Genomic DNA, 23,038 nt, shown 5'->3' with positions numbered 1-23,038 from the left:
ACAGTGAGTAAAATCTATGCAGGGCCCATTGCCAAGAGAGTGATGTTGCACATAATTACAAAGCCAGCCACGTTTGGCAGGAAGGAGCTGTAATTCCCTGGGATAGTGGGTCTGCTTAACTTCCAACTGTGAAAACAAAGCCTGAGTCATCAGCGCCCTCCCTGCAGCATCGTTAGAACCCCTTAATTCTCAACTGTTATTCCTGGTGCAATGCCCTAATTAAAAGGGAGCCTAGAATTCTTTAGGTTCACATAGTAACTGAGGTCCATCTGTGCACACAATAAGCTTACTGAATGCCACCTACAGAGCAGCAGTGCTCACACATGCATCCATCTAGCTGTGATGGAAATAACTGTTTGCAGAAACCCCCCGGCTGTTTGTATAGGTGGAAATTTGGGTGAAACAAGTGAGCAGCTTCCACACAGGCTGTTCTGGGTAGTGCCAGGGCAAGGGGAAGAAGTCCAGCTACTCCAGGTGGTGGTTTTGCTCAGCTCCTTTTGGACAGGGTCAGGGCTCCTAGGAGTAAGTGAAGTGGTAGTGATGTGGTTTTGCGTGCTGTTCTCATGAGAGACTCCTCAACATCCATCTCCTGCTGTAAGTTGTGCTTTAGGACATTAGGTGTGCAGTGCTGGGAAATCAGATACAGCAGGTGTTCTTTTCAAGTTTGTCATCACTGCAATAGTGGCAGTGTTGCCCTAGACAGGAATGTAGGGGGGAGGGTGGTCATAATCACAAGGGTAGCCTGCAGTAGGTTAATGTCAAGAGCTGAACAGTCCAGGACAGCTGTGAGGGCTCTTTCTTTTACTACACTGAGTTACTGTTCAATTTGGGTTTTTTTTCCATATAGCAGTGATTTAGAAGTTCTTTCCCACCCTCCCAAAAACAATGAGGGGGATTAGGATGATGAATACAATAACACATGACAGAAGAGATGGTCACATTCTTTATTTTCATTTTAAGTCTTTAGCCATCAGTAAAGTGAATGGGCAGAAAACAACCAACTGAGCAGACAAACCCACCTTTGCTGGTTATTTCCAAATATAAATAACTGTGTGAGAACTGAAATTCAGCCAAAATAGAAAAAGGAAGCCGGGGAATTTAAAAGACAAAAGTAAGCCTAGCTGCACTCCCTTTTCATAGTGTCAGTGAAGAGGAAGTACCATAACAAAAAGGAAGCTATGGTTACATTTGATCAGACATTTATTCCAACAGTAGGCATGGAATTGCACTTTCATGAAAATGCCAAAGCTGAATCGAGTCCAGTGCACTGGGGCATTGTGCGCACTTAGCTTCATTTCTGCTGCAGCTCCTTCATTCTGTTCAGGGCACTGCCAGCCTGAAACCACTCGATCTGCGACTCATTGAAGGTGTGGTTCAGCATGATTGTTTCTTGGCTCCCATTGGGATGCTTGATGATGCATTTCAGAGGCTAAAGGAAGAAGACAGTTTTATTTTCCCTTCTCTTTCAAGGGAGAAGATTATCTGAAGCTTTTCGCAGGAAAATTTCTACATGGTTTTAAAGGGCTGAAAAGGGAAAATTCCAGCCTCAGGGTGGATCTTAAAATAAAAGGTTGCAGTTCCTTCTAGGGAACACTTGTGCTTAAGTCAACAGGTCCAGGAATTCAGAGTACTGTACAAAGGTTTCTCTTAACTGTTCAGAACACCACTGGTTCTGACCCGCCCTGTGTGTCCCAGCCACTGTGTCTCACCAGGCTGGCAGGCTGCACTGCTCATCAGTGCCAGTGCTGCCTCACGAGCACGCAGCTCACCACTGATCCCCATCAGTGGCATGTCCCTGCCCCCAAGTGCATGACAAGACACCCAGACAGTTACCTTTCCAGGTGCAAAGTCTTTCAACCCCACAATGCTCAGCTTATCCACAGGATGAATCTTGTTATAGTCTGCTGGATCAGCAAAAGTGAGAGGCAGTAGACCTTGCTTCTTCAGATTGGTTTCTGTGGAGAACAAACCACCAACCACACTTGTAACATCCCATTCCAGGGAAGCATGATTACCTTCTGCCTGCTCACACTACTATTCCAACAACGATTAGATTACTATCTTTGTAGCAAAATCAGCATATCCATTGTATGTGGCATATCCAACCAAGTATGTAACAGGAGTCCTGACAGGAGGGACCTTGCCATCTGTCAGCAGGGAGGGTTCATGCCTGGAGGGGTTGAGCCCTGGGACAAGGTATAAACACCACTTCCACTCAAACTGAACACATCCTGTTTACAAACACCATAGGGGAAGCCTGACTCACCGTGGATCCTGGCAAAGCTCTTGGTGATGATGACCCTTCCTCCCAAGTGACGTGGCTCCAGTGCTGCATGCTCCCGGCTTGATCCCTCACCATAGTTTTCATCCCCAACAACTGCCCATTTGATACCCATTTTCTGTGACAAAAGACACAGATTTACATTTGTGCAGCCACTCGAGTGAGGAATTAGCAATAAATACCCACCCACACATCTAATTTCAGCACTTCACTGATATTGCTATGCTATGACACCTTCTCCCAGAAGACTCCCTTGGGTTCTGAGAAAGGAGAGAAATAAAGGAGTTTAGTGCTTCACAGTAGTTATGCACTGCCATCCTTGCTGATAAGGGCTGAGGAGGATTGCTCTTGGGATCCAGAGCAAATACTTTCCCCTTCCTTTTCCTGCCACCTCTCCTTCCACCATGCTATGCCAGACCAGTGTTGGCACAAGCCATGACCTCTGCTCTGCTTCTGGAAGGGAGATGGAAATTTTTAACTTCTCTCTACTGAAAGAGCCAATCGAAACAACTGCCAAGTTGTCCAGAGGGTAAAAGGACATTTCTTGAGATTTGAAGCCTAGTGTTAAAGAATAAATGGGATAAGACTATAATTTATTTAAACATTAGACTGGTCAGAGGTGAAGCATTCCAGAAGGCAAGATTTAGTTAGTCTGATGACACCCATGCCTTGTAAGGTGTGCAAAGCCTAAAGGTGTTCTTCCTCTTTTGTATATGATCTCAGGTCCCCTCTGAGTCACGAGATCTTCCTCCCTCTTGCCCATAGCAGATAGGGACAGAATCTCCTACAGGAACTACAATCATTAAAGAAAGCACCAAAAAAATGCCTCAATGCTGAATGAATTCACAGCTGCTGTTACTTGAGAGCAGGAGGGTGAGATCCTTCTATTTGGCACAGACCGCCCAAAGTGTAAACATCCTCTTAAAATAGACGTGTCAGGGGAAGGTCTCACCTTGTAGTACCGGGCTGTGTCTGGGACCGGGCCAAACTCCTGGGTTAGCGCGTTGCGCACAGAGTTGGCTTTGCCGTTCTCGATGTTGATGGCGCCAATGAGCAGGTTGTTGGAGATGTTGTCCAGATGGCCACGGAATTTGAGCCACGGTCCGGCCGCAGAAATGTGATCAGTGGTGCATTTCCCTTTGACCTAAAGCGTAGCAGAAGAGAAGAATGTCTCAGGAAGGACTAATGTACTTGACCCTTCCTCAACTCTTGTAACTGTGAAGCATTAACTGGGAGGAGTGGTCGATACTCCAGAGGGCTCTGCAGCCCTTCAGAAAGACCTCAACAGGTTAGAGAGGCGGGCAGAGAACTGTCTGAAGTTCAGCAAGGGCCAGTTCAGGGTCCTGCACCTGAGAAAGAGTAAGTCCATGCACAAGCTGCTGGGAAGCAGCTCTGCAGAGAAAGACCTGGGGGTCCTGGTGGACAACAAGCAGTCCATGAGCCAGCAGTGTGCCCATGTGGCCAAGAAAGCCAATGGCATTCTGGGGTGAATTAGGAAGAGCATTGCCAGCAGGTCAAGGTAAGTGATCCTGTCCCTCTAGTTAGCCCTCTGGAGTGCTGTGTTCATTTCTGGGCTCCCCAGTACAAGAGAGACATGGAGCCCCTAGAGCAGGTACAGGGGAGGGCGACAAAGGTGATTAAGGGACTGAATCATCTCCTGTTCAGAGACAAATGAGAGGGGACCTTTCATTTACAATATCTGTAAGTATCTGAAGGGAGGGAGTCAAGAGTGTGGAGACTGCTCAGTGGTGCCAAGCAATAGGACAAGAAGCAATGGAGCAGAAACTGAGGCACAGGAAGTTCCACCTGAACATGAGGAAGAACTTCTTTACTGTGCAGTGACCACATTGGAACAGATTGCTCAGAAAGGCTGTGGAGTCTCCCTTACTAGAGATATTCAAGAACCATCTGGACACAATCCTGTGCCATATGCTCTGGGATGACCCTGCTTGAGCAGGGAGGTTGGACCAGATGACCCACTGTGGTCCCTTTCAAAAGAGATATGATGTGATCATCATATCTCTTTTTAAAGGCATAAACCCCAGAAAAGCACATCAGTTACAGAAACAAGGCACTCTAAAGCAGAACACAGTGGTCATTCTGCATGCATTGGGTAAGAACATCCCTCTTCCAAAGGGTAAATTGCAAAAATTAGCTTAGCCATGACATCTCCTGCTGTGTTCTCACTTCCCTCAGCAGTAGGTTGTTCAGGTACAAAAAGCAATTAAGCCCTTCCTGCTACAGCCCAGCCTCCCTGCTGGGGAGCTTCAACAAGATGCCAAGTGTTACCCTCTAAGTTTCCAAACTGCACACAAGCCTTCTCAGCTTGTAAGAACAGAATTCCCAACCAGAGATAATGGCCTTCCAACTGGTAAGTTCTAAAGTGCTTATAAAGGAATTGTCTGTGTCAAAAACTTTTGCACAGCAGTATGGCCCTTGGGAGTACATCCAGCTCTGTCACTGAGAATCAGGAATGTTCCCAAAGGTCACTTCATAAGGGATTGCATTTCAGAACCTCTCACCATATCAACTGAAGTTTCCATCTGTTAACTCACCTCAGGCAGTGAGGAGAAACCCATGTCTCCATTGAAACATCAAATTGCAATGTTTAACAAGTGTGAAGTAATTTCTCTTTCTATAAAGTGGGAAGAGAACATGCATACTGATGGATGAGAAGTTCCCAATGACCTCATTTCAGACAAAATACATCTTAGAACAGTCAGTATTAGAGATGCTAATTAAAGAACCCATCCACCTTTTTGTTGTAGGTTGTAACTGGGACAAATCTGCAGACTGCATGGTTTGGACAGGATCATATTACATGCTATAACAAGCCTGCTTTTGCATTAGCAAACCACTAGCCCAAAGGAGAAGAGTCACTGAGTTATAACAGAAAGAAATATCAGAAAGAAACACCTGGAAGAAAGGAAGAGGCCTTGCTTCCCTTTCTGTAACAACATAGTTGTAGGGGAGGGAATCAGGTATCTCAAAGGCACATCCAAAGCTTCTAGCAGTTGCTGTGCAAACCCCTGTTTAAGCAGACCTGTCATGGCTGATGCTCCCCCACTTTGTTCCTGACCTTGATGAGGATCAGCATGTCTTCTAGATCCTTGCCATCCCACTTATCAAAGGGCTCAAGGAGCTGGAGCCGCTGGCTGGTGGGGCTCACATCTACGCGCTGCCCGCTGCCATCCTTGGGAGGGTACTGGTAGGTGTCCTGGCCTGGGTCAAACTCCTTCCAAAGGAAAAAGGAAAATTATCAGCCTCAGCCATCCCACACAGCATGTGAAGAACAAGCCAATACAGCCAACTGCACCCACTCTGGCTCTACCATCATGTGTCAAGAAAAAGGTCACTGCCTGTAAGTTCCCTCAGCATAAATAAAACACTGCTAGTGTCAGATCTTCCCTCCCTCTGCCCCCAGACAGAGCAGTTACCAGTTTGGGCAGCTCATCTGCATCAGGTGCCTCTAGTTTAAACTTCTTCCCATCTGCTCCTGTCAGGTAATCTGTCTCAGGGTTAAATTTTAGAGTGCCAGCAATGGACAGGGCTGTGACAATCTGAAAGAAAAAAAAAAAGGCAAATTTAAAGGCATATTCTACCTCCCATCACTTCACCTGGAAGTCCTATATCTAAGTCTCAAAGCCACCAGCCAAAAGCTACTAAATAAGGCACACTGGGCCTCTTCTGCAGGTGCCCTGAACTATTCCACAGCCCCCCCTCTGGCTGTTTCTTACCTCTGGAGAAGTCACAAATGCGTGAGTCTCTGGATTGGCATCATTGCGACCCGTGAAATTCCGGTTGTAGGATGTAACTATTGTATTTTTCTCTCCTTTCTTGATGTCCTTCCTGTGAAAGAAGCAAACATTCTCATCAGATCCAAATGGAATATTGTTTCTAGATGTCTCACTGCTAGAATCCCCCAGGTTGGTTTAGGCAGCAATCACTATCTTAGAAACTGGAGCTGGTGCCTGTACATGTTGTCTCCCCTTAAGCACAGACCCAAAATGAATGAATGCAAACCCAAGTCAAACACTGATTCTTGCAGTAGTTTTCACAGCCCATGTTGTTCACTGTTGAACAATAATCAACTAGGCACATTGTCTTTGGATATCCCATGGTCAGCCGTGATAAAGCAACATAAAAATGTGCCTCCCAGCCCTACCACTCCAATGACTGAAGCTGGACCAATTTACTTTTCCTATTTTAAAAGGCCCACACAAACTTCAGTCCACCCTCTCATAGACAACAAATCTTTTTCCCCATTCTTTGCCTTCTACAAAAAGCCTCCAGAATGTGTGTCCATTTTGCAGCTTTATTCCCCTAAAGGCTCAATATAAATCTCTAGTCCTTCTTTTTGCCTCCTCCAGTACATACCAGACAGCTATGGCTAGCTGGTTTTTAAACATTTAATTACCAGTGTGTTGTATTTACAATCAAATCAGGCTTCACAGAGCATTCTGGAAGCTAAAAGACACAGAGCTGGAGTGAGGTCCATTTGTCATTTTACCTGTCCCACTGGCCGATGCATGGCCCACAAGCATTAGCAAGAACCAGCCCTCCAACTTCTCGCAGGATTTTTGCCTGGGGGCAGAAAACAACTTTGTTACCATAGAATGCCTGGAATGAGTTTCTGGGGTTGCTCTTTTGGGGGAAGAAGACACTAACAGGAAGCACTGAGCCCAAGAAAATTCCCTTCCTTGTTTCAGTTTTGAGCCACTTTTATAAATACATGGGGTTTGACCACAGTAAGACTGTAAGTTAAGACTGGGGCAGAGCACAGGATGACTTACCATGATGTTCCCATTCTCCACCTGCTTCAACTGGAGCAACCCAGCTACTTACAGACATCTGACTGAAGTGCAGTGCCTGGTCTGATTAATATTCTAGAGACTTCCTGTCCATGTAAGGACAGAACTGGCAACAGTGCAGGCAAGTATGTGTGCCTGCTCAGTCTACTCAGCAAACAACTCAATGAAGAGGGCAGCTGGTAAGGAAAGGTATGACTTGAAAGGTAGGACTTGGTTAGAAGAGCCATCAAACATTGGCTGGACATATCCATATGTAAAGACTTGGTCCTCACACTATGACAGCATCTAAAATTTACTAAATAGTAAAGCTAATTAAAACAACATTTTATGCACAGAAAGTAGGTAACAGTTCCTCAACAGACACATTCCTTTTAAAGCCAGTATGAATTTTGCCATAAATTTGGTCTAAATTGGGAACCACCTTCCAACAAAAGAGCATGCTCTCTTTATATGTTGGGATAAAAGTAGATTGCAGCCTTTTGTCAGCCATGGCCATCTATCCTAGGAGCATGAGGTATCCCTTGTTATACTTTTCTCTCCTCAGGGCCCCAGTTTCTGACAACTGCCTCAGCCTTGTTCAGTTCTAATCCTGTTTTTACATGCCCAGGTAGTAAAGATATCAGGTCAAAACACTGTCAATATGATGGCAGAACCCACAGGCACAGTAGCACAAGACCAGCTACATCAGTAATTGCACCTCCAGCAACAAGTGAAGACAAAGTTCAGGAGGTTTCCATTAGTTAACTTGGCCCCCTGAGTACTGTCCTGAAGAATTTAACCCTTTCTGTCTGGAAGTGCAAAGAGCAGCCATACTCACATAACCGTCCCTTTCAATGGTGGCACGGATCTGCTCTGAGCCTGGTGTGATGGTGAACTTGGATTTGCACTTCAATCCATGTGCAAGCGCCTGTTTTGCCACCGCTGCAGAGCGTCCCATGTCCTCATAGCTGGAGTTGGTGCAGCTGCCAATCAAGCCTGTGGTGTTTGACAGAAACAGGGGGTGGTTACTGCAGCCCTGGTACTTGGAAGATTCTCCCTGATCCGTCTCCCAGAAGAACAAACAAGGGATAACCACCTTTTCTGTTGATAAGGAAACTGAAAGGGTTTCAGGTACCAACACTGCCAAGCCTCCCAGTGATATAGTGTGGTCACAAGCAGTCCCTTGTCCAGCTCTGGAGGTTGCACAGTCAGAACACACTACTCAGTCACTAGTCTAATCTGACTAGGTTACTGTTTTACAAGACCTGAGTGTCACCTACTTGCACTTTGGTTAAGCAAATAACCATAGAGAGGTATTGTTCCACAAAGACAGAAAAAGCTTTAAATCAAGATGGCAAGAAATGGAGGAAAAAGAAAACATCTTCAGTATAGAATGAAGACCACACAAGGACATGCTGTACCATCCTGACAGCATTCTAGTGCTAAGCAGCAAAATAAAAATTCTCTCAGTTACAGCTACTGTAATTGTATCCTATTTCTAACACTTCCCACCGGGGACATGGCTTTACAATGTATTTCCATTCTTTTCATTCCTTCCTCTGCTCCATGAGCAACAGTTGAGAAGTCAGCCCACAAACTACCATCCCAAAAGCAAGTACATAAATTTACAAGCCTGCTTTTTAGGACAGCAAGCACTAACTTTACTAGGTCCCAAGAGTTCAACAGCCAACTGCTGGGAGTGCTGACAATCATGCTCCAGACAACTCTCTGCAACAGGTAAATCCATACCACAGACTTTTAATAAAAATGATCTTCAATGGGTAACATTCCTGTCAATCCAAACATTCAAGCATTTCAAAAATGGAAGAAACCTGATGTACCTCTTGAGATTAAAATCCCTCCTACTATCCTGGATCTCATCCTACACACTTGGCCCATGTGGTCACTACTTTTCCCAGAAAATATATATGGCCATGAACAGATGACACTGCACCAAAGTCAAAGGACATACAGAAGCACTGAAAAAACCGGATCCCAAGCTATTTGACCAGCAGCTTATCCCAAGACAACAATGTTTATGCCACAAGTACAAAGGCAGAGGAAAGAGCAAATGCTACCCACCAACTCTGATATCAACAGGCCAGCCCTCCTTTTCTGCCACAGCACCAATATCTGACACAGGGTGCGCCAGGTCTGGTGTGAAAGGTCCATTGATATGCGGTTTCAGCTTTAAGAAACAGTGACAAAGTCAGAAATCACAGCAGCAAAGAATAACCCCAAAACACAGCAGCAAATCAATTCCTTTCACAGCTCTATCTGCTAGTTTTTTAACTGAGATTCTCCTACATGAAAACTGGAGCACAAGCTGTAGGTAAAGCAGACCTGAATGTATTTTACACGTTCTAGCACAGCACCAGGGGTGTTGCATCAAACTCCCAGCTTGGTCTTCAGTCACACAAAGCAGTCACATCACAGCATTCAAAATGGAAAGAAGAAATGAAGTCTTACCTCACTGAGGTTGATTTCTATCACCTGGTCATAGTGACAACCAGAATCTGGTACCAAGTGTTGCTTGAATTCATCTGCTAGTGCAGCTATATCTGGAATAAGAAAGAAAGAAGATCTGAAAAGTGCAGCAAATATGAGGGAGAAAAAGAAGTCTAGAAAACTAAACACAGGGGGGTCAACTGTGTAATTCCCCAGCCTCTTCATCTACAGACTCCCTGCTTGTAGCAGATGAACTACAGGACCACACAAGGTCAAAAATCTCATCAGACAACACTGTAGGAGAATACTGCTCCCAGAATACACCTTCACATGAAACCCATACTTCTACCCACTTCAACTCCTAAATCCTCTTACCAGCTCTCCCAGTCTTGCCCAAGTATTTCTTCATGCGTTCATTGTAAGGGAAGACCGACGTGGTAGCTCCAATTTCAGCCCCCATATTGCAGATTGTTGCCATTCCTAGAGAAGTGGGAGAAGAGACCATGGGGTCAAATGAGAAAGTCCAAGGCCACTCAATTCTCCAAAAGTCAGTATATGCAAAAGACAGCAAAGCTAGAAGAAATCAGGGCATCAGCCACAGAAACCTAAAGCCAAAGCTGAGAGGACACTGACAATATAATGGCTGGGTCAGCCCCCTATGTTTCTGATCAATACAGTGCATGTGACCAGACTCTTGTGGAAGGAATGAGCCAAAAATTACACTGATACATGCAGATACTGATATAACAAGGAACTCCTGTTTGCACCGAGCATCAAATAATTTACAGCAGTGAGCAGTGTCTCTGCTACCTTCAATGAGTGTCCTGTCCCTCCCTACCATCTCATTTGTTTTCACTGGAGGAGCCAGACATGTGTGAGAAATTTAATGGGCTGAATAAAATGCTTCCAGTGACAGAACATAGCACATCCCTTTCAAGCACACAGCAATGAAGCTGTAGAAGCTCCTGTTTTACATTTAACAAGCTAGAAGCAGATATAAAATTCCTCTGATTTCATAGAAGAAAAATCCCAAATTGCTCTCAGTTTGTAAACCAAGTATTCTAAGTTGTAGCCAAGTCATGCAAATTGATGGAAGTCCAGCTTGAAGGCTGCACATCAAGCTGAAGGAAGGCATTTCTTGTAATTTAGTCCTAACTAGGATAATACAGAGAACTACAATTTTTGCTAGTTCAAATTCAGCACCCAAGATCCACAATTAGCTAGTATAAACTGTGTGATACAAACTGCCTTCTGGTCTCAGAACCTCTGCTCTTTTGTTTAGCAGCTGTCACACATATATTCACATTAACCTGGTTCTTTTTTCTATTCACAGCCTATTTTAGGCTGAAATGAATACAACATTCATTTATTGCTGACATCTCCACCCTCTAAGTTTACACTGGAATACATCCACCCTTATTCTTATCCTCACACACCATCTTACAGGATTCTTCACAATTAACCGTTCCATGTTCTCAAAATCACAAGAAGATTTACTGGAGAGAGGTCACTGAGAGGGAGTTATCTTGTTACACCACTCTTCCAGTTTGCCATGTACAAACTGCTGGGCCAGGCTAAGGGAAAACATTTGGTACTTCTTGTTTGGTTCCCTTCCCAGCCTCCACAGATAACTCAACACCCAGCTCCACCAATAATCCACTCAGATAAGACATCTGTGTTGACTTACCTGTGCAGGAGATTGAATCCACACCCGGCCCATGGTATTCAATGATGGCGCCTGTTCCACCCTTGACAGTGAGGATGCCAGCCACTTTCAGGATCACATCTTTAGGAGAAGTCCAGCCTGAGAGCTTGCCAGTCAGCTTTACACCAATAACCTGAGCAACACCAATGAGAAGAAAAAAAATACTGGCATCACTTCCTGTCAGAAAGGTAACAGTATATAGTTCTGCTGTGGGGTATATTCCTGTCACACTTATATACACAGTGCTTGAAAATCAATGCTCCTTACACATCATGCATCTCACCCTTGGCATCAAAGCTTCATATTCCTTCTGCCCCTACCTTTGGGCATTTGAGCTCCCAAGGGATTCCTGCCATGACATCCACAGCATCAGCTCCACCCACACCAATGCAGATTCCGCCCAGGCCACCTCCGTTGGGGGTGTGCGAGTCTGTGCCGATGAGCAGAACCCCGGGGTAGGAGTAGTTCTCCAGAATGATCTGAAAATAAAAATGGATTGTTTGCTTGCTTGTTTTGTGGGAAAGAAGGGGGAAGACAGCAGAAAGAAAACAAAAACAAGAGTTTAGATCAGTTTGTATTTGCAGATTTCAATAGCAAGAAAATAACTGAATTTGGGCTGGATTGGAAATTTTGATCTCTTTTGTTTCAAACTCCTTGTAGAAGACGTAATGACAAAACAAGGTACCAAGTCTCAGCCCCAGGATCCTTGCTCATCGCAGGATAATAAAAAAATTAGAAAACGATCTCCTCTTTTTCCTTCCAGTTTAGGCTTTTGCTAAGGTGCCACCTTTGTTAAGCCTCAAGAGTCTGTTCCATAATCTCCATACCCTTGTTAACAGCTGAGAAAGTCAGTTCACTGATCCAATGGACTTATCCTCCCATAGCCTTTGTGCTCCATAGCAGTAGAATACCAACAGGCTCCTCCAATCCATGCTGCCAGCCAAAACTCAATTACATAGAGGAACTTCTCACCAAGACACTGCCCTTCCCTTACTGATGCTACCAGTTCCATGAAAGACTTTTCAACTATCAACAAAACCACACAATCATTCACAATGAAAAAATGAGATTTCTGTGGTAGCAACACTCAAGAGAACTCAAGCTAATGAACTTCTCACTGCATATGTGCCACACCAGCACTAGGAACAGCCTTTCTGGGAAGCACAGAACTCACAGCACATGCATCACAGAACAGCTTGAACAGAACTAAGGCAGTCCTTTACCAAAAAGACCAAGGCTTTGCTTTCAGAACTTTCAGCTATTCTTGTAGCCATATCAACCTATTTGTGTGAGAAGAGTCACTCTCAAGGCCTCACTTTGGCACAGTTGTACCTGAAGCTACACAACAGGACCAGTTTCCTCCAGCCAGAGAAAGTCAGCCATAAGAAGACTGGTAACCTCAGCACAGAGCTATGCTGCCACATGACAGATGTTACGAGTGGCTTTGGAACACAAATGACCCGAGGTGTTCCCATAACCTTTTGAAGAGTTCATCCATTGCGTCACATTAAGTAAAGGTAACCTTAGTAACTCATTTTGTAGCTAGGAAAACATAGCAGAGAGCTCTTGACTGCACCTGGTCACAAGTTCCCTGCTGACAGGAGGCTTACCAGACATCCATTCTCCTCTCCCCTCCTTTTGCTTCATGCTGCTCTTCAACTTTTGCTGCCTGAGACTCAGAGGAACAATGAAAAATGACTACTGGACCCTCAAAGCAAACCAACTGCAAGCAAGTTAGGGACATCCTGACAGAGGTGTTTGCTTTAAAAAAACAAAAAGCCTCATCAAGTGGTAAATTATTTCAGGACTGTCACATTCCTTTTTTAGATCCAAGTGTAATAACAAGAGAATCTCAGACTTGGAAACTGTTTTGCATTTTATTCAAATTCACCTAGCAACTCCTTATGTGTTGCCACTCCTGAGTACTTGAAGTATGCTGCTCTGTTGTGTCCTCATATACTCTTCTGGGTTTTACAGAACTAAATGCATACATAATAATCCTAAAAAAAAGTATGTTCCCAAGGCTGCTTTCCTTACCACCAAAAGCAATTCACATTAACCCTATGTAGCCAGCTTCATGGCCTCACCTTACAGTCTCAATCGTACTAGGAGGAGCCAGCCCACAAGCAGTTAAGGTATTTCAAGCTTCTGTAATTCACATGGCATGCTGTTGGCACTACCTAATGATACATCAGGTTACAGTTTGACCAAAATAACCTTTAAAAAAACTCCGCTGTGGTCAAGATAACTGAGACAGCAAGTAAGAAATCTCGCCTGCCTTGAGCAAAGCAAGTTGTTTCCCTAAACCAGTGAAATTCTCTAAAGATTTGCACTTGAGCTCTCTCTCCACCCTAAGGTGAAAGACCCACTCATGTTCAAAGACTGCAAACACACACACACTTTACCTGGTGAATGATTCCTGACCCAGGTTTCCAGAATCCCACTCCATACTTGGCACCAGCCGTTGACAGAAAGTTGTACACCTCCTGGTTTATGTCCTATTCACATAGGGAAGCACAGAGCATTAGTACCCCATTTTGTTCTTCCATACAGCAAAAGTTTGTTCAAACACATTCCTTTCTTTCACATGCCTGCCTGTAGTTTGCTTCCTAGTTTTGGAGCAGCTGGAAGGAGTTGCACATAATTTTTAAAATCAACAGGTTAAGATTAAGACTGTTTGACAGACAGCTGTAACAGACCATTTAATTGCATCCCACTTGTAGCTCTACTAAAAGTTTTTTAGTTTCTAATTCCAAACAGCACAATTTAAGGAAAACCCTGCCAATAAGACATTTAAAAATGCTGTGCTCACTTTCCCTATTCTCAGGGGGTTTTTTTAACCTGTTTCCCTCACTCATTCTAGCCCCTCCTTCCTTCTCTACCGGGTGCTCTTTTTCCTATACAGATGCTTTGGAGACATTTCAAATCCCTTAGATAAATATTCTGGCTTTATTTTTACAGATTAAGAAATGGAACTGGAAGTGTTCACTGCCAGGGGAGTTGGTGAGTGTCATTTGTCATTCTAGCAAGTCCCCTCTTTAAGACTCACACAATGCTGTCCTTCTTGCTGCACTGTCACCATTGTTGGTGGAGGTCACACCGTGAAATTGGCTTGTGAGAAAAACCATGGTTGCCAAGGAAGTATGACACTATTATATCCTAACAGTTCTTGGCAGAAGAGTGCTGGAGTAGATAAGATAAGCACTAGAAGTAGAGAATTTCTTAAAGACTGTTCTCATGCAGCTAAGCTTCAGAATAAAGGGAAAGGGGAAACGAGATAATTGATGAATTGTCTCAGCACACATTTGCTGAAGTTTCCCAAGAGGCTGCAGCAGCTCTTTAAGCCTTGTTTTCCACTGGGAGTTGGGTCACTCCACTCTGTTTGTGCATCCCTCCCCCAGTAAACCCAAACCACCCTCTGGCCTGCCAGCATTCATTGTGTGCCAGCTGGCAGCAGCAGAAGCCAGTCAGAAGAAGGCAGGACCTTTACTTGCTTTGCTCAGAGTGGATGGCAAAGAAGGGACTCAGCTCAATTCAGGGCTGCAGCAAATATAATTGCACTATGGAGAATAAGTGCAGAAATAGGGGAAAGGGGAAAACAGGAGGTGAACAGGAGAAAAGAAATTGTCTGATTTAGTTAGGTCTCAAACTCTTAATTGCACAACTTAGGACTGAGACAAGCAGAGCAAGAACTCCCCAAATCACTCCTGAGTGGTGCAAGTTGCTTTACTGTGGCCCACTGAAGAAAGCCAAAAGCAGATACTTCAACACCACAAGTGCTGTGTGAGGATATGGACTAAAATCTCAAAATGCAGCTGACTCCTGTTTACTGTTGGTAAATTCTGGTATCAACATTCCAGGTGCAATTCTTCCTGGCTCTGACACTGGACTTTGGCTAAGCCACTTGGAGTAACAAGATTTCCTTGGCAGATGCATTGTAGTATGTTGGTCAGAGATAAATGTGTCTATAGATTACAGAAGCTCATTTGGGGAGGAATAAGCAGTAAAACAGTTGAGTAGAAAATTTTAAAATGGCACTGTATCAGCACTTTGAACTTCCCACATAGCAACACTTGGAAATTCCCACATAAAACCCAACATCCTACATACTTTTACACACTTTTATACTATACTCATGAGCCATGAAAGCTGCACATGATTCAGTTATTGCTCTTCAGATAATCAGTAGCAAATGGTTTGGGAAAGTAACTACTTGCCTCCCCCTCACAGCGGAGGACCAGTGCAATGCAGGCATACGTGCATTAGGTTTTTCATACTGCCATACTGCAACATAGAGTAATCTGACTTCCTTTCTTTCCCTTGGAAATCATTTTTTCTCTTCTTTAGCTGAAATATCTTCTCTAGAACACACATGATCTAGGCTTCCATCACTAACAACTTAAGACTAGCTCTTCCCACATTCATGGTCCTTTAAACCATGTAATGGATGAATCTGAGATTAAAAACTCCCAAAAATCCATTTAGTCTGTTTCTTCATTGCATCTGACCTACAGAGCTGACCACCACAGGCACTCTGTTACCATATCTGATTCCTGGCTGTCCTTATGGGAAAAAAAATTAAAATAAGCTCATCCTTCAACTGGAAGGACATTTTCAAACAGACAGAAGTTACGCCTCTGCAATAGTGACCTTGGCTCTCTGAAGATCCTTTTCACCGCCTGCCTGGGCCTCGATGAGGTGATCACAGTGGATGGTGGAAGGCACAGCCACCTTTGGCAGCCCGCTGCTGATGAACTGGAGCATTGCCATCTGAGCTGTGGCGTCCTGCATGGCCACGCGGTCGGGCCGTAAGCGCAGATAGGTCTTGCCGCGCTCGATCTCCTGCTTTGCTGGGTCATCCAGGTGTCCATACACAATCTTCTCAGACAAGGTCAGGGGGCGGTCAAGCCTGGGGAGAATAATTTTAGTATCTGCATCTTGTGTACTTCAACATTTGCCATTTTAAGTATGTAACAGAATGCTTCCCTCTATTGCTCAGACTGTTAAGACCTATTAGCACAGAGAAACCTTCATGCTCTTCTTACAGCACTAAAATATCAACTGGCACATGGTTAAACAAGGGTTCAGTTCATAAAGTTCAAAAACATATAAATTGATGTCATTTTATGCTTTCTTTTCTAATCTTCCTATACTGTAAAAGAAACACTGACTGCTCACTTCAAGACAGCAAATGTAGAGGTGAGACAGAGGTCAGACTCAATTCACAAATATCAGATCCCACAGCAAATACAACTAAGTGGAGCTTCATGACCTCAGACCTTTCATTCTGCAACTGTATCAGCTGAGGAATCTATTTATGTATGTAGCAAGATCTTCTGAGAAGTAACTAAATCAACACAACAACTTGAAATGAGAACTACCACATTTAACAAAGGACACAAAGACTGAAGGACAAGTCATACAAACCATTGCCACAGTAAGTGGAGCAGGAATGACAAATTAGCAGGCACACAAGCCTCTATCAGCAGATTAAGGTCACTATGTTTACATAGGCTATGAATTCCTAGCCCTTTGTTCCATGCCTAACACCTAGAGCAGAACACAGCACAAAGAAGCATTAGCCTGTAACAACCCTGACCCACGCGCTGCTGCCCCAGAAAGAAGCAAAGGGCCAATGTAAAGACTCCTCAACGAGGGTATTAAACAAAGAGGATGGAGACCTTTCTAGCACTTCCTCTGCACTGGCCTGCTTCTCTGAACGTTGCAGTGCTTCATCACATCCTTCAACCCTTCCCACAGTGCCCCACCACTATAAGGAGACACTACAACTCATGCTTCACTATATTTACAACTGCCACAGTTCAGTGCTATTTTTCCTGGTAAACATTCCTTGTGCCAGGGCCCCACAACAATTTTTTCTTCCTCTCCTGTCACTGTAGAACTGAATTCAATACCCTGACCCCTCCCTTCTTCCCTTCTCCACTCTTACCTCTTACGGACAATGTTGATGTTCTTCTCCAGTTTTTCATAGTTGATGTATTCATTAGGTTCAAAGTGGCTCATGGCCACCTTGGCCCGCTGGCACAGGACAGGAGCAACATGGTAGCGTCGTACCCCACTGTTCAAGGCATGCTGAAAAAAAGGAGAGTATTAAAACTGGAGCCCTGCAGAGTGAATTTCTGTAACATAGCAATTAAAAACGTTATTCAGTTTTTGTTACTGGGATTTTACAGACTGAGGAACACAAAGGCACCCAAATATATTTCATCATACAATACTCCATATTATCTTAAACAGTCCAAGTACCCAGAGACGCTAAAGTACCCAGAACAGGTAGCATTTACTAAATTATTCCACCTTTTTCTTTGTTGCACCAGAAGCCTTAGGCTTTCAAATGAAAAATCTGCTTTCAGGCAATGATGAGCCAATTCTCAAGAAAGCACCAGTCTGCCATGCTCCTGACACATGAGGGTCATGGTGAAGAACCAATGCTGTTTCTAAAGCAAACTATCTCTAGGTTTGTATTTGCTTCCTGGCATTGAGTTGACATTGAAATTGACATTAGCAGGAGATACAGCACCAGCCTGGACACGCCCCTGTTCCACCATCACATACTAAGTTTCCTGGGCAGGATCCCCCATACTGCTACAAAATGTATTAAATATCTACAAAGGAGACTTTGGTGTACAGGCCTGGTCTACAATGTAACACAGAGCAGGAGAAGCAAGATGTGGAAAAAACTCACCAGCTCCACCAGCCTGGCTGGTGCTTTTTCCTCGCTCTCACAAAGGCACCCTCACCTTTTGCCTCTGAAAAACTTTGCACTTATCCTACAGGTGAGTTAGCTGCATGACAGGTGAACTATACTGTGAGCTGAATGCATCAGCAGAAAGTGCCAGGGGAAAAAAAAAAAACCAAATTTACTTGGCAGCCTCCACAGTGAGACAGTTTCCTGGAACACAGGAGAAGGGCAGGCTATGGCGAGGCACCTTTACAGCACCTGACCTGAAAGAGACGGGTCAGTGCCCAGGGCTAAAAGCTCTCACGCAGCTTTGAAAATTGAGTCAGACAGCGGCCTCCAGAAAAACTTCCAAGGATTTGGCACACACATTTCTTACATGCTTTCAAAGTCTCACTCATCAGCATCAGAAGTTTGGAAACAGACTGAAGAAAAGAGTTCAGAACTCTTCCTCCTCCAGCATTATACCTTAATCTCAATCCCGCTTTTTCTATTCATCCGCTATTTCAGGGTTATGAAGTGTTGATAAGTACAGGTTAATAAATGTAGCAGTGTTACACTAAACACCCCTTTTGCATGTGTGATTGTAAATATTCCTTGTTCAGAACACAATCATTGTACCTACCACTGGGGTTATTTTTACCACTATCAAAAAAAGCCTAGTTAATTCTTTAAACCTGTTCAAACATTTTAATGTTTCCCTGTGAATATTGTTTCAAACTTTCTTGTTACCAGCATTGAAAAGACTGCCTAAAATAATCACAATCAAAGAGACATCACCAATTTTTATCAAAATCTCTTGTTTTATTGTCCTTTTGATAACACTTTTTAGTATCTTTTGCAACAAAAATTTGGGGAAAGCTAGGCAAGATCACACTACTCAGCACACTAGCAAGAAGGGTGCAGTTTGCATTTTCACCAAGCTATCCTCAGCCATTATAGAGAGAGCTTTTGGTAGAAGCAGGAAAGACTTACAGCAGCTACACACCACCATTCTGAAAGAGTGTCTGAGAGAAGTGAGCCTGGTGGTACAAAGAGGGCACTGCTCCTCCATGAGTGCATGGGAAGCCCAGTCATCAAATTTCACTGTGCTGCACTTTAATCCTAGAACTTCCAGAACTTATCACAGGTGTCAGACTTAGACCTTTCCTTCTTCCACCAGCAAAAAACAAAAAAAAACCCCTAGAACAACCACCCACACCAATACAAACACCACCCAGCTTCTCATTGTTTAACATACAAACTAGGCAAAGCTGCTCTTTACCTGGTAGCCACATAACTTTTATGTTTGCTTTGTTCTAGCCTTTTTTTTTTTTTTTTTTTACCTCACAAGATATTCAGTCTTGTGAAAGTCTCCAACTGCTGGAGTGGCTGGAAAAAAAAACACTAAGCTATTTAATCACTGTTCATGGAAAAACAATCTCTTTCCCAGGCCAGGAAATGTATTGTGGTTTAACGCAATAATTTCTTCTTAATTCATCATAGAGAAGAACAGATATGCAAATAAAAATAATAGCACAGGCTTCATAGCATCTTAGTCTTGCCTGGGACCAAAGCTGATTAAAATAGAAATCTGAAGCAGGGCACTCCAAAAAGAGGTACAACCAAACTTTTCAAACAAAATTCAGGTAAAATCTTTTCTGTTTGAACATACATATCTATGGGTCTTTTCACTTCATGAAATGGTACAAGGAAATGTAACATTTTTTCTAATACTATGTCAGTGTTCAGCTGGTAATCAAGATCAGCAATACAAAGTAGTTGAATCCTGCTGACCACAGCTTCAGACCATCAAAAGCAGGAAGAGTGTTTAAGGTGAAGGATTCTGTCTGGACTTGGAGAAGTCTGGAAAAGTGAAGGTCAGTTTCTGTAATGGCCAATATGAACCAGGGAAAATAACTGCCTAAACCAATCAGCTTCAGCAGACTAGACAAGCATTTTTCTCTACATAAGAACTTTAAAAGGCACCTATTTAAAAAGTGCCATCTTCATTTTACCAGGATATAAACCTAATCCTGTATTTCTGCTGGGAATTCATTTGACTCAATATGGTTCTGCTCACGTTGGCACCCAGCAAGTTTAAGGCTCCACCACCACCCACCACCAAGCAACCAGTATAAACTGCCTGGTTCTAAAGTCTGAACTCTCCTCACAAAGAATCTACACTATATCTCTCATCACACCTGTCTATTCTCCATGCCCGCCCTTCTCCTACTGCATCCTCAGAAACAGGGTGGGAGAACTGCAAGATGAAGGAAAAGTCACAAGCCTGACAGTTCCCAGTTTGATTCCCTCTCACTCTTCTCTGAGAAGGAATGTACTGGTAATTTGTGGGGGCTTCCATTGTGTTTTTTTAGTCAGCACTGAGAAGTGCCTCGAGCCCAAGAGCCAAGGGAAATAGGAGATCTATAAATTTATAAATTTTCCCTTTTATCCAGGAACTGCTTATTTCCAGGCTGGCCAAACAGCTGCCCAGTGACCTCCTCTCACCTGGCACTGAATCCCTTATTCCAGTTTGCAGTGTCCAGTAAAAGGAATGGCAATAATCATTACAGGGCTCCTAAGCCTACTGGTGTTTCATGAAGTGAAAAGCTTCCCTTAAAGACAGAAGAAAGCAAATCTAATAAATGGGTCACTATTTCTGAAATCTCTGTAAGGAAGCTAACACTGCTCTTTACAAATTTTAAGGTAGCTATCATGCATTTAACTCACTACAGTGAATGTTCCAGGTGCAAGGGGAGTCTGAATTCAGGAAATAACTTCATTTTGGCAGCCGGTAAGGCACAATGAGCCCAATAAGAAAAGCTCATGTTCAAAAAAATAGCAACTGTTATGTGAACTTCTATCTGGGAAATCTGTCCTAGAAATCCCAGCTGAAACCCAAAATACCATCTTTCCTCATTTTCCCTGATCTAAGAACACCGGCCAAGTTTCCAACATTCACCATGATTCAGCCTAAAGAAAAAAAAAAAAAAAAAGGCAGCATGGTATAATCAAATTGTAAATGCAGGCTCATTTTCTAGACCCACCTCAAAAGAGCAACCACAATTATGGTTCTGAAGATCAGTTTAGCCCTGATGCACAAAACTGCCCACGCATAATTTTGGTACTTACCCACAATGCCTTCAATAAACCTGATATTTCAGGCAGTTTAGAGCTTTACAGTCCTCCCTCTCAGTCAATGTGGCTTGAAAAATGGAATGCTACTAAAGGCATTATTTCAGGTAGGCAGAAAAGAGATCTTGACCCTTTGAGACTATTAGAACTTTAAATAGGACAGTCAGTCCAAATCAGGTTAATTCCAATTTATTTCCCTCAGAGGCAAGCTTTCTCTGCAGCTCCAGCTCCAAAACAGTTCCAGGATGGGAGGCACACAGAACCAACAGCAGCAATGTGTGCCATGCTCAGTGCTGGCACTATCACAGTGATTGACAAGATGATGCCCATAGTCATTAATCTCTAGGCTGCTACACAGGGGCAAAAATCCCCTGGCTCCTAAAGACATCACCTAGAGGCATGTGTGATCAGCATCACAGATTTAGTCCTTCACAGGCGGGAAAAATATGTATCCCTTGCCTGATAATAGACAACAACCTCCTGGAATGCTAAATTCCCCATGTCGATTGTGCCAGCACAGCCTTTGTTTTGCATCATACAATATTCATTTTAGCAAATGATTGCTTGTTCTCATGCAGTGTCACAGCATAAAACAAGAACCAACTCATTACCCTAATAAAAGGTTTGCCTTCATTTTATTAGTAGTCATTTCTGTTCAAAGTACAAACTGAAAACTATTTAATAAGTAAGAACAAGTATGCCAACCTAACTGAAATTGTGCTGTTCTGTAACTTTCATTTAAATTTAAAAGCTACTACACTTTTCTAAAGCATCTACCTCTGAAGTAGGATAGTAATTACCAAACTGGAATTAAGATTCACAGAATACTTTTAGAATACTAAAAGCCAACCAAATTCTTCAGTTCCCTAAGCAAGGGGAACACATTGGCCAAGGTCACAAGTGGCAAACTGAGAAGTTACACTCCCTGCCTTTATCACAAGGGAGCAAAGGCTTCCTTAGCCCTTAGCAGCCCTAAACAGAAAATTGCACCTGGTATTTGCCTTATAGGCCTTAAAAGATATGAAAACTTTATTACTGAGTAGACACTAAACATAACCAAGTCTTAAGGAAGGCAGTCTCTATGACAAGATCACATTACTGGTGAAGGTGAGTTTTAGAGGTCATGACAGACAAGACTACCAGAGTCTTTATCACAGCCCCGGGAAAAAAGGTAATTTTTGTGTCTGACCCGCCTGCTTCTTCAGCCGTCCTAGTTCCCCACACAGAGAGACTGGGACCTTTGTCACCCAGAGGCCTCTGTTTGTACTAAAAGGAGGATTTTGGAAGCAAAGCAGCCAAAGGACAGCTCACTCACACGACAAGGAGTCACCTTGTGCTGCCGCATGCCCGTAAGGAGAAGTAATAAAAGACGAGGGAAAGAAAAATGCCTGCCCCGGGGAAAGACCTTTTATTCACCGTTCGGCCCCGCGCCCTCGGCCTCTGTGCCCTGTTAGGCCCGGGGCTCTGACAGCGCCTCCAGCCCACCGCAGCGGGGCCCGGGCACACGGGGGAGGCGGCGGCGCCAGGCCGCGTCCCCGCCGCCCCGTTCACCTTGCACTCACCTTGACGGCCGGCCGGGCCCGGTGGCGGGAGACGTCCTGCCCTAGGGACCGAGCAGCGGCCACGCCGCCGCCGCCAAAGCCGCGGCCGCCCCACCATCGCCATGGAAACAGGGCGTGGGGCCGCAGCGGGGACACGCTGACCTACACGCGGAGGCGGGGACGGCCCGACCCCGAGGCTGCGGGCGAGCGGCCGCCCTCGTGGCCGCCCAGCGGGCAGCGATCCCGTCCCTGCCGCAATCCCCGCCGCCCGTCCCGCCCGCTGCCCGCCCCGCCCGCCGCCGCCGCTCACCCTCAGCCGAGCCGCCAGCACGCAGTACGGCGCCATTTTGTTCACTGACAAAGATGGAGTCGCGCCGCGATGGCGTCACGCGGCCCCTTTGACATCTCCGGCGCGCGCGCGGGGGCGTGGCCGCGCGGGTCCTGGCAGGGAGACAC

At 44.4% G+C, this 23,038-nt stretch overlaps 1 protein-coding gene across 2 annotated transcripts; it reads right to left on the bottom strand.

Moving 5' to 3' along the window:
* Nucleotides 1–930: 930 nt before the first annotated feature.
* ACO2 (aconitase 2) lies at nucleotides 931–22,989 on the bottom strand. Of its 2 annotated transcripts, none has more exons than XM_058021919.1 (18): nucleotides 22,893–22,989; nucleotides 17,175–17,317; nucleotides 15,875–16,133; nucleotides 13,630–13,722; nucleotides 11,545–11,703; nucleotides 11,207–11,357; nucleotides 9,895–9,999; nucleotides 9,541–9,632; nucleotides 9,154–9,259; nucleotides 7,910–8,067; nucleotides 6,792–6,865; nucleotides 6,019–6,130; nucleotides 5,719–5,841; nucleotides 5,361–5,516; nucleotides 3,234–3,425; nucleotides 2,267–2,399; nucleotides 1,834–1,955; nucleotides 931–1,429 (listed from the first exon to the last, which is right to left on the bottom strand). In XM_058021919.1, the coding sequence occupies exons 1-18, from the start codon at nucleotides 22,926–22,928 to the stop codon at nucleotides 1,292–1,294; spliced, it is 2,352 nt and encodes a 783-aa protein (XP_057877902.1). In that variant the 5' UTR covers nucleotides 22,929–22,989; the 3' UTR covers nucleotides 931–1,291. The 2 variants fall into 2 exon arrangements, with proteins under 2 accessions (XP_057877902.1, XP_057877903.1); XM_058021920.1 differs by lacking the exon at nucleotides 22,893–22,989 and adding an exon at nucleotides 22,604–22,620.
* Between the last annotated feature and the right edge of the window lie 49 nt (nucleotides 22,990–23,038).

The sequence above is a fragment of the Melospiza georgiana genome, chromosome 4 (genome assembly GCF_028018845.1).
Source record: "Melospiza georgiana isolate bMelGeo1 chromosome 4, bMelGeo1.pri, whole genome shotgun sequence".
Classification (NCBI taxonomy): domain Eukaryota; kingdom Metazoa; phylum Chordata; class Aves; order Passeriformes; family Passerellidae; genus Melospiza; species Melospiza georgiana.
Note: the sequence above shows the minus strand (reverse complement) of the source record. Positions and strands in the feature narration are given on the sequence as shown.

What these genes read in the sequence shown, in the direction of transcription:
- ACO2 (XM_058021919.1), bottom strand. Translation starts at nt 22,928, where the DNA reads ATGGCGCCGTACTGCGTGCTGGCGGCTCGGCTGAGG. An exon ending in AGGATCTTCAGAGAGCCAAG is followed by an intron (nt 13,723 to 15,874) that starts GTCACTATTGCA and finishes CTATGTGAATAG; the next exon opens with GACATAAACCAGGAGGTGTA. An exon ending in GAGCTTTGCCAGGATCCACG is followed by an intron (nt 1,956 to 2,266) that starts GTGAGTCAGGCT and finishes TGTTCTCCACAG; the next exon opens with AAACCAATCTGAAGAAGCAA.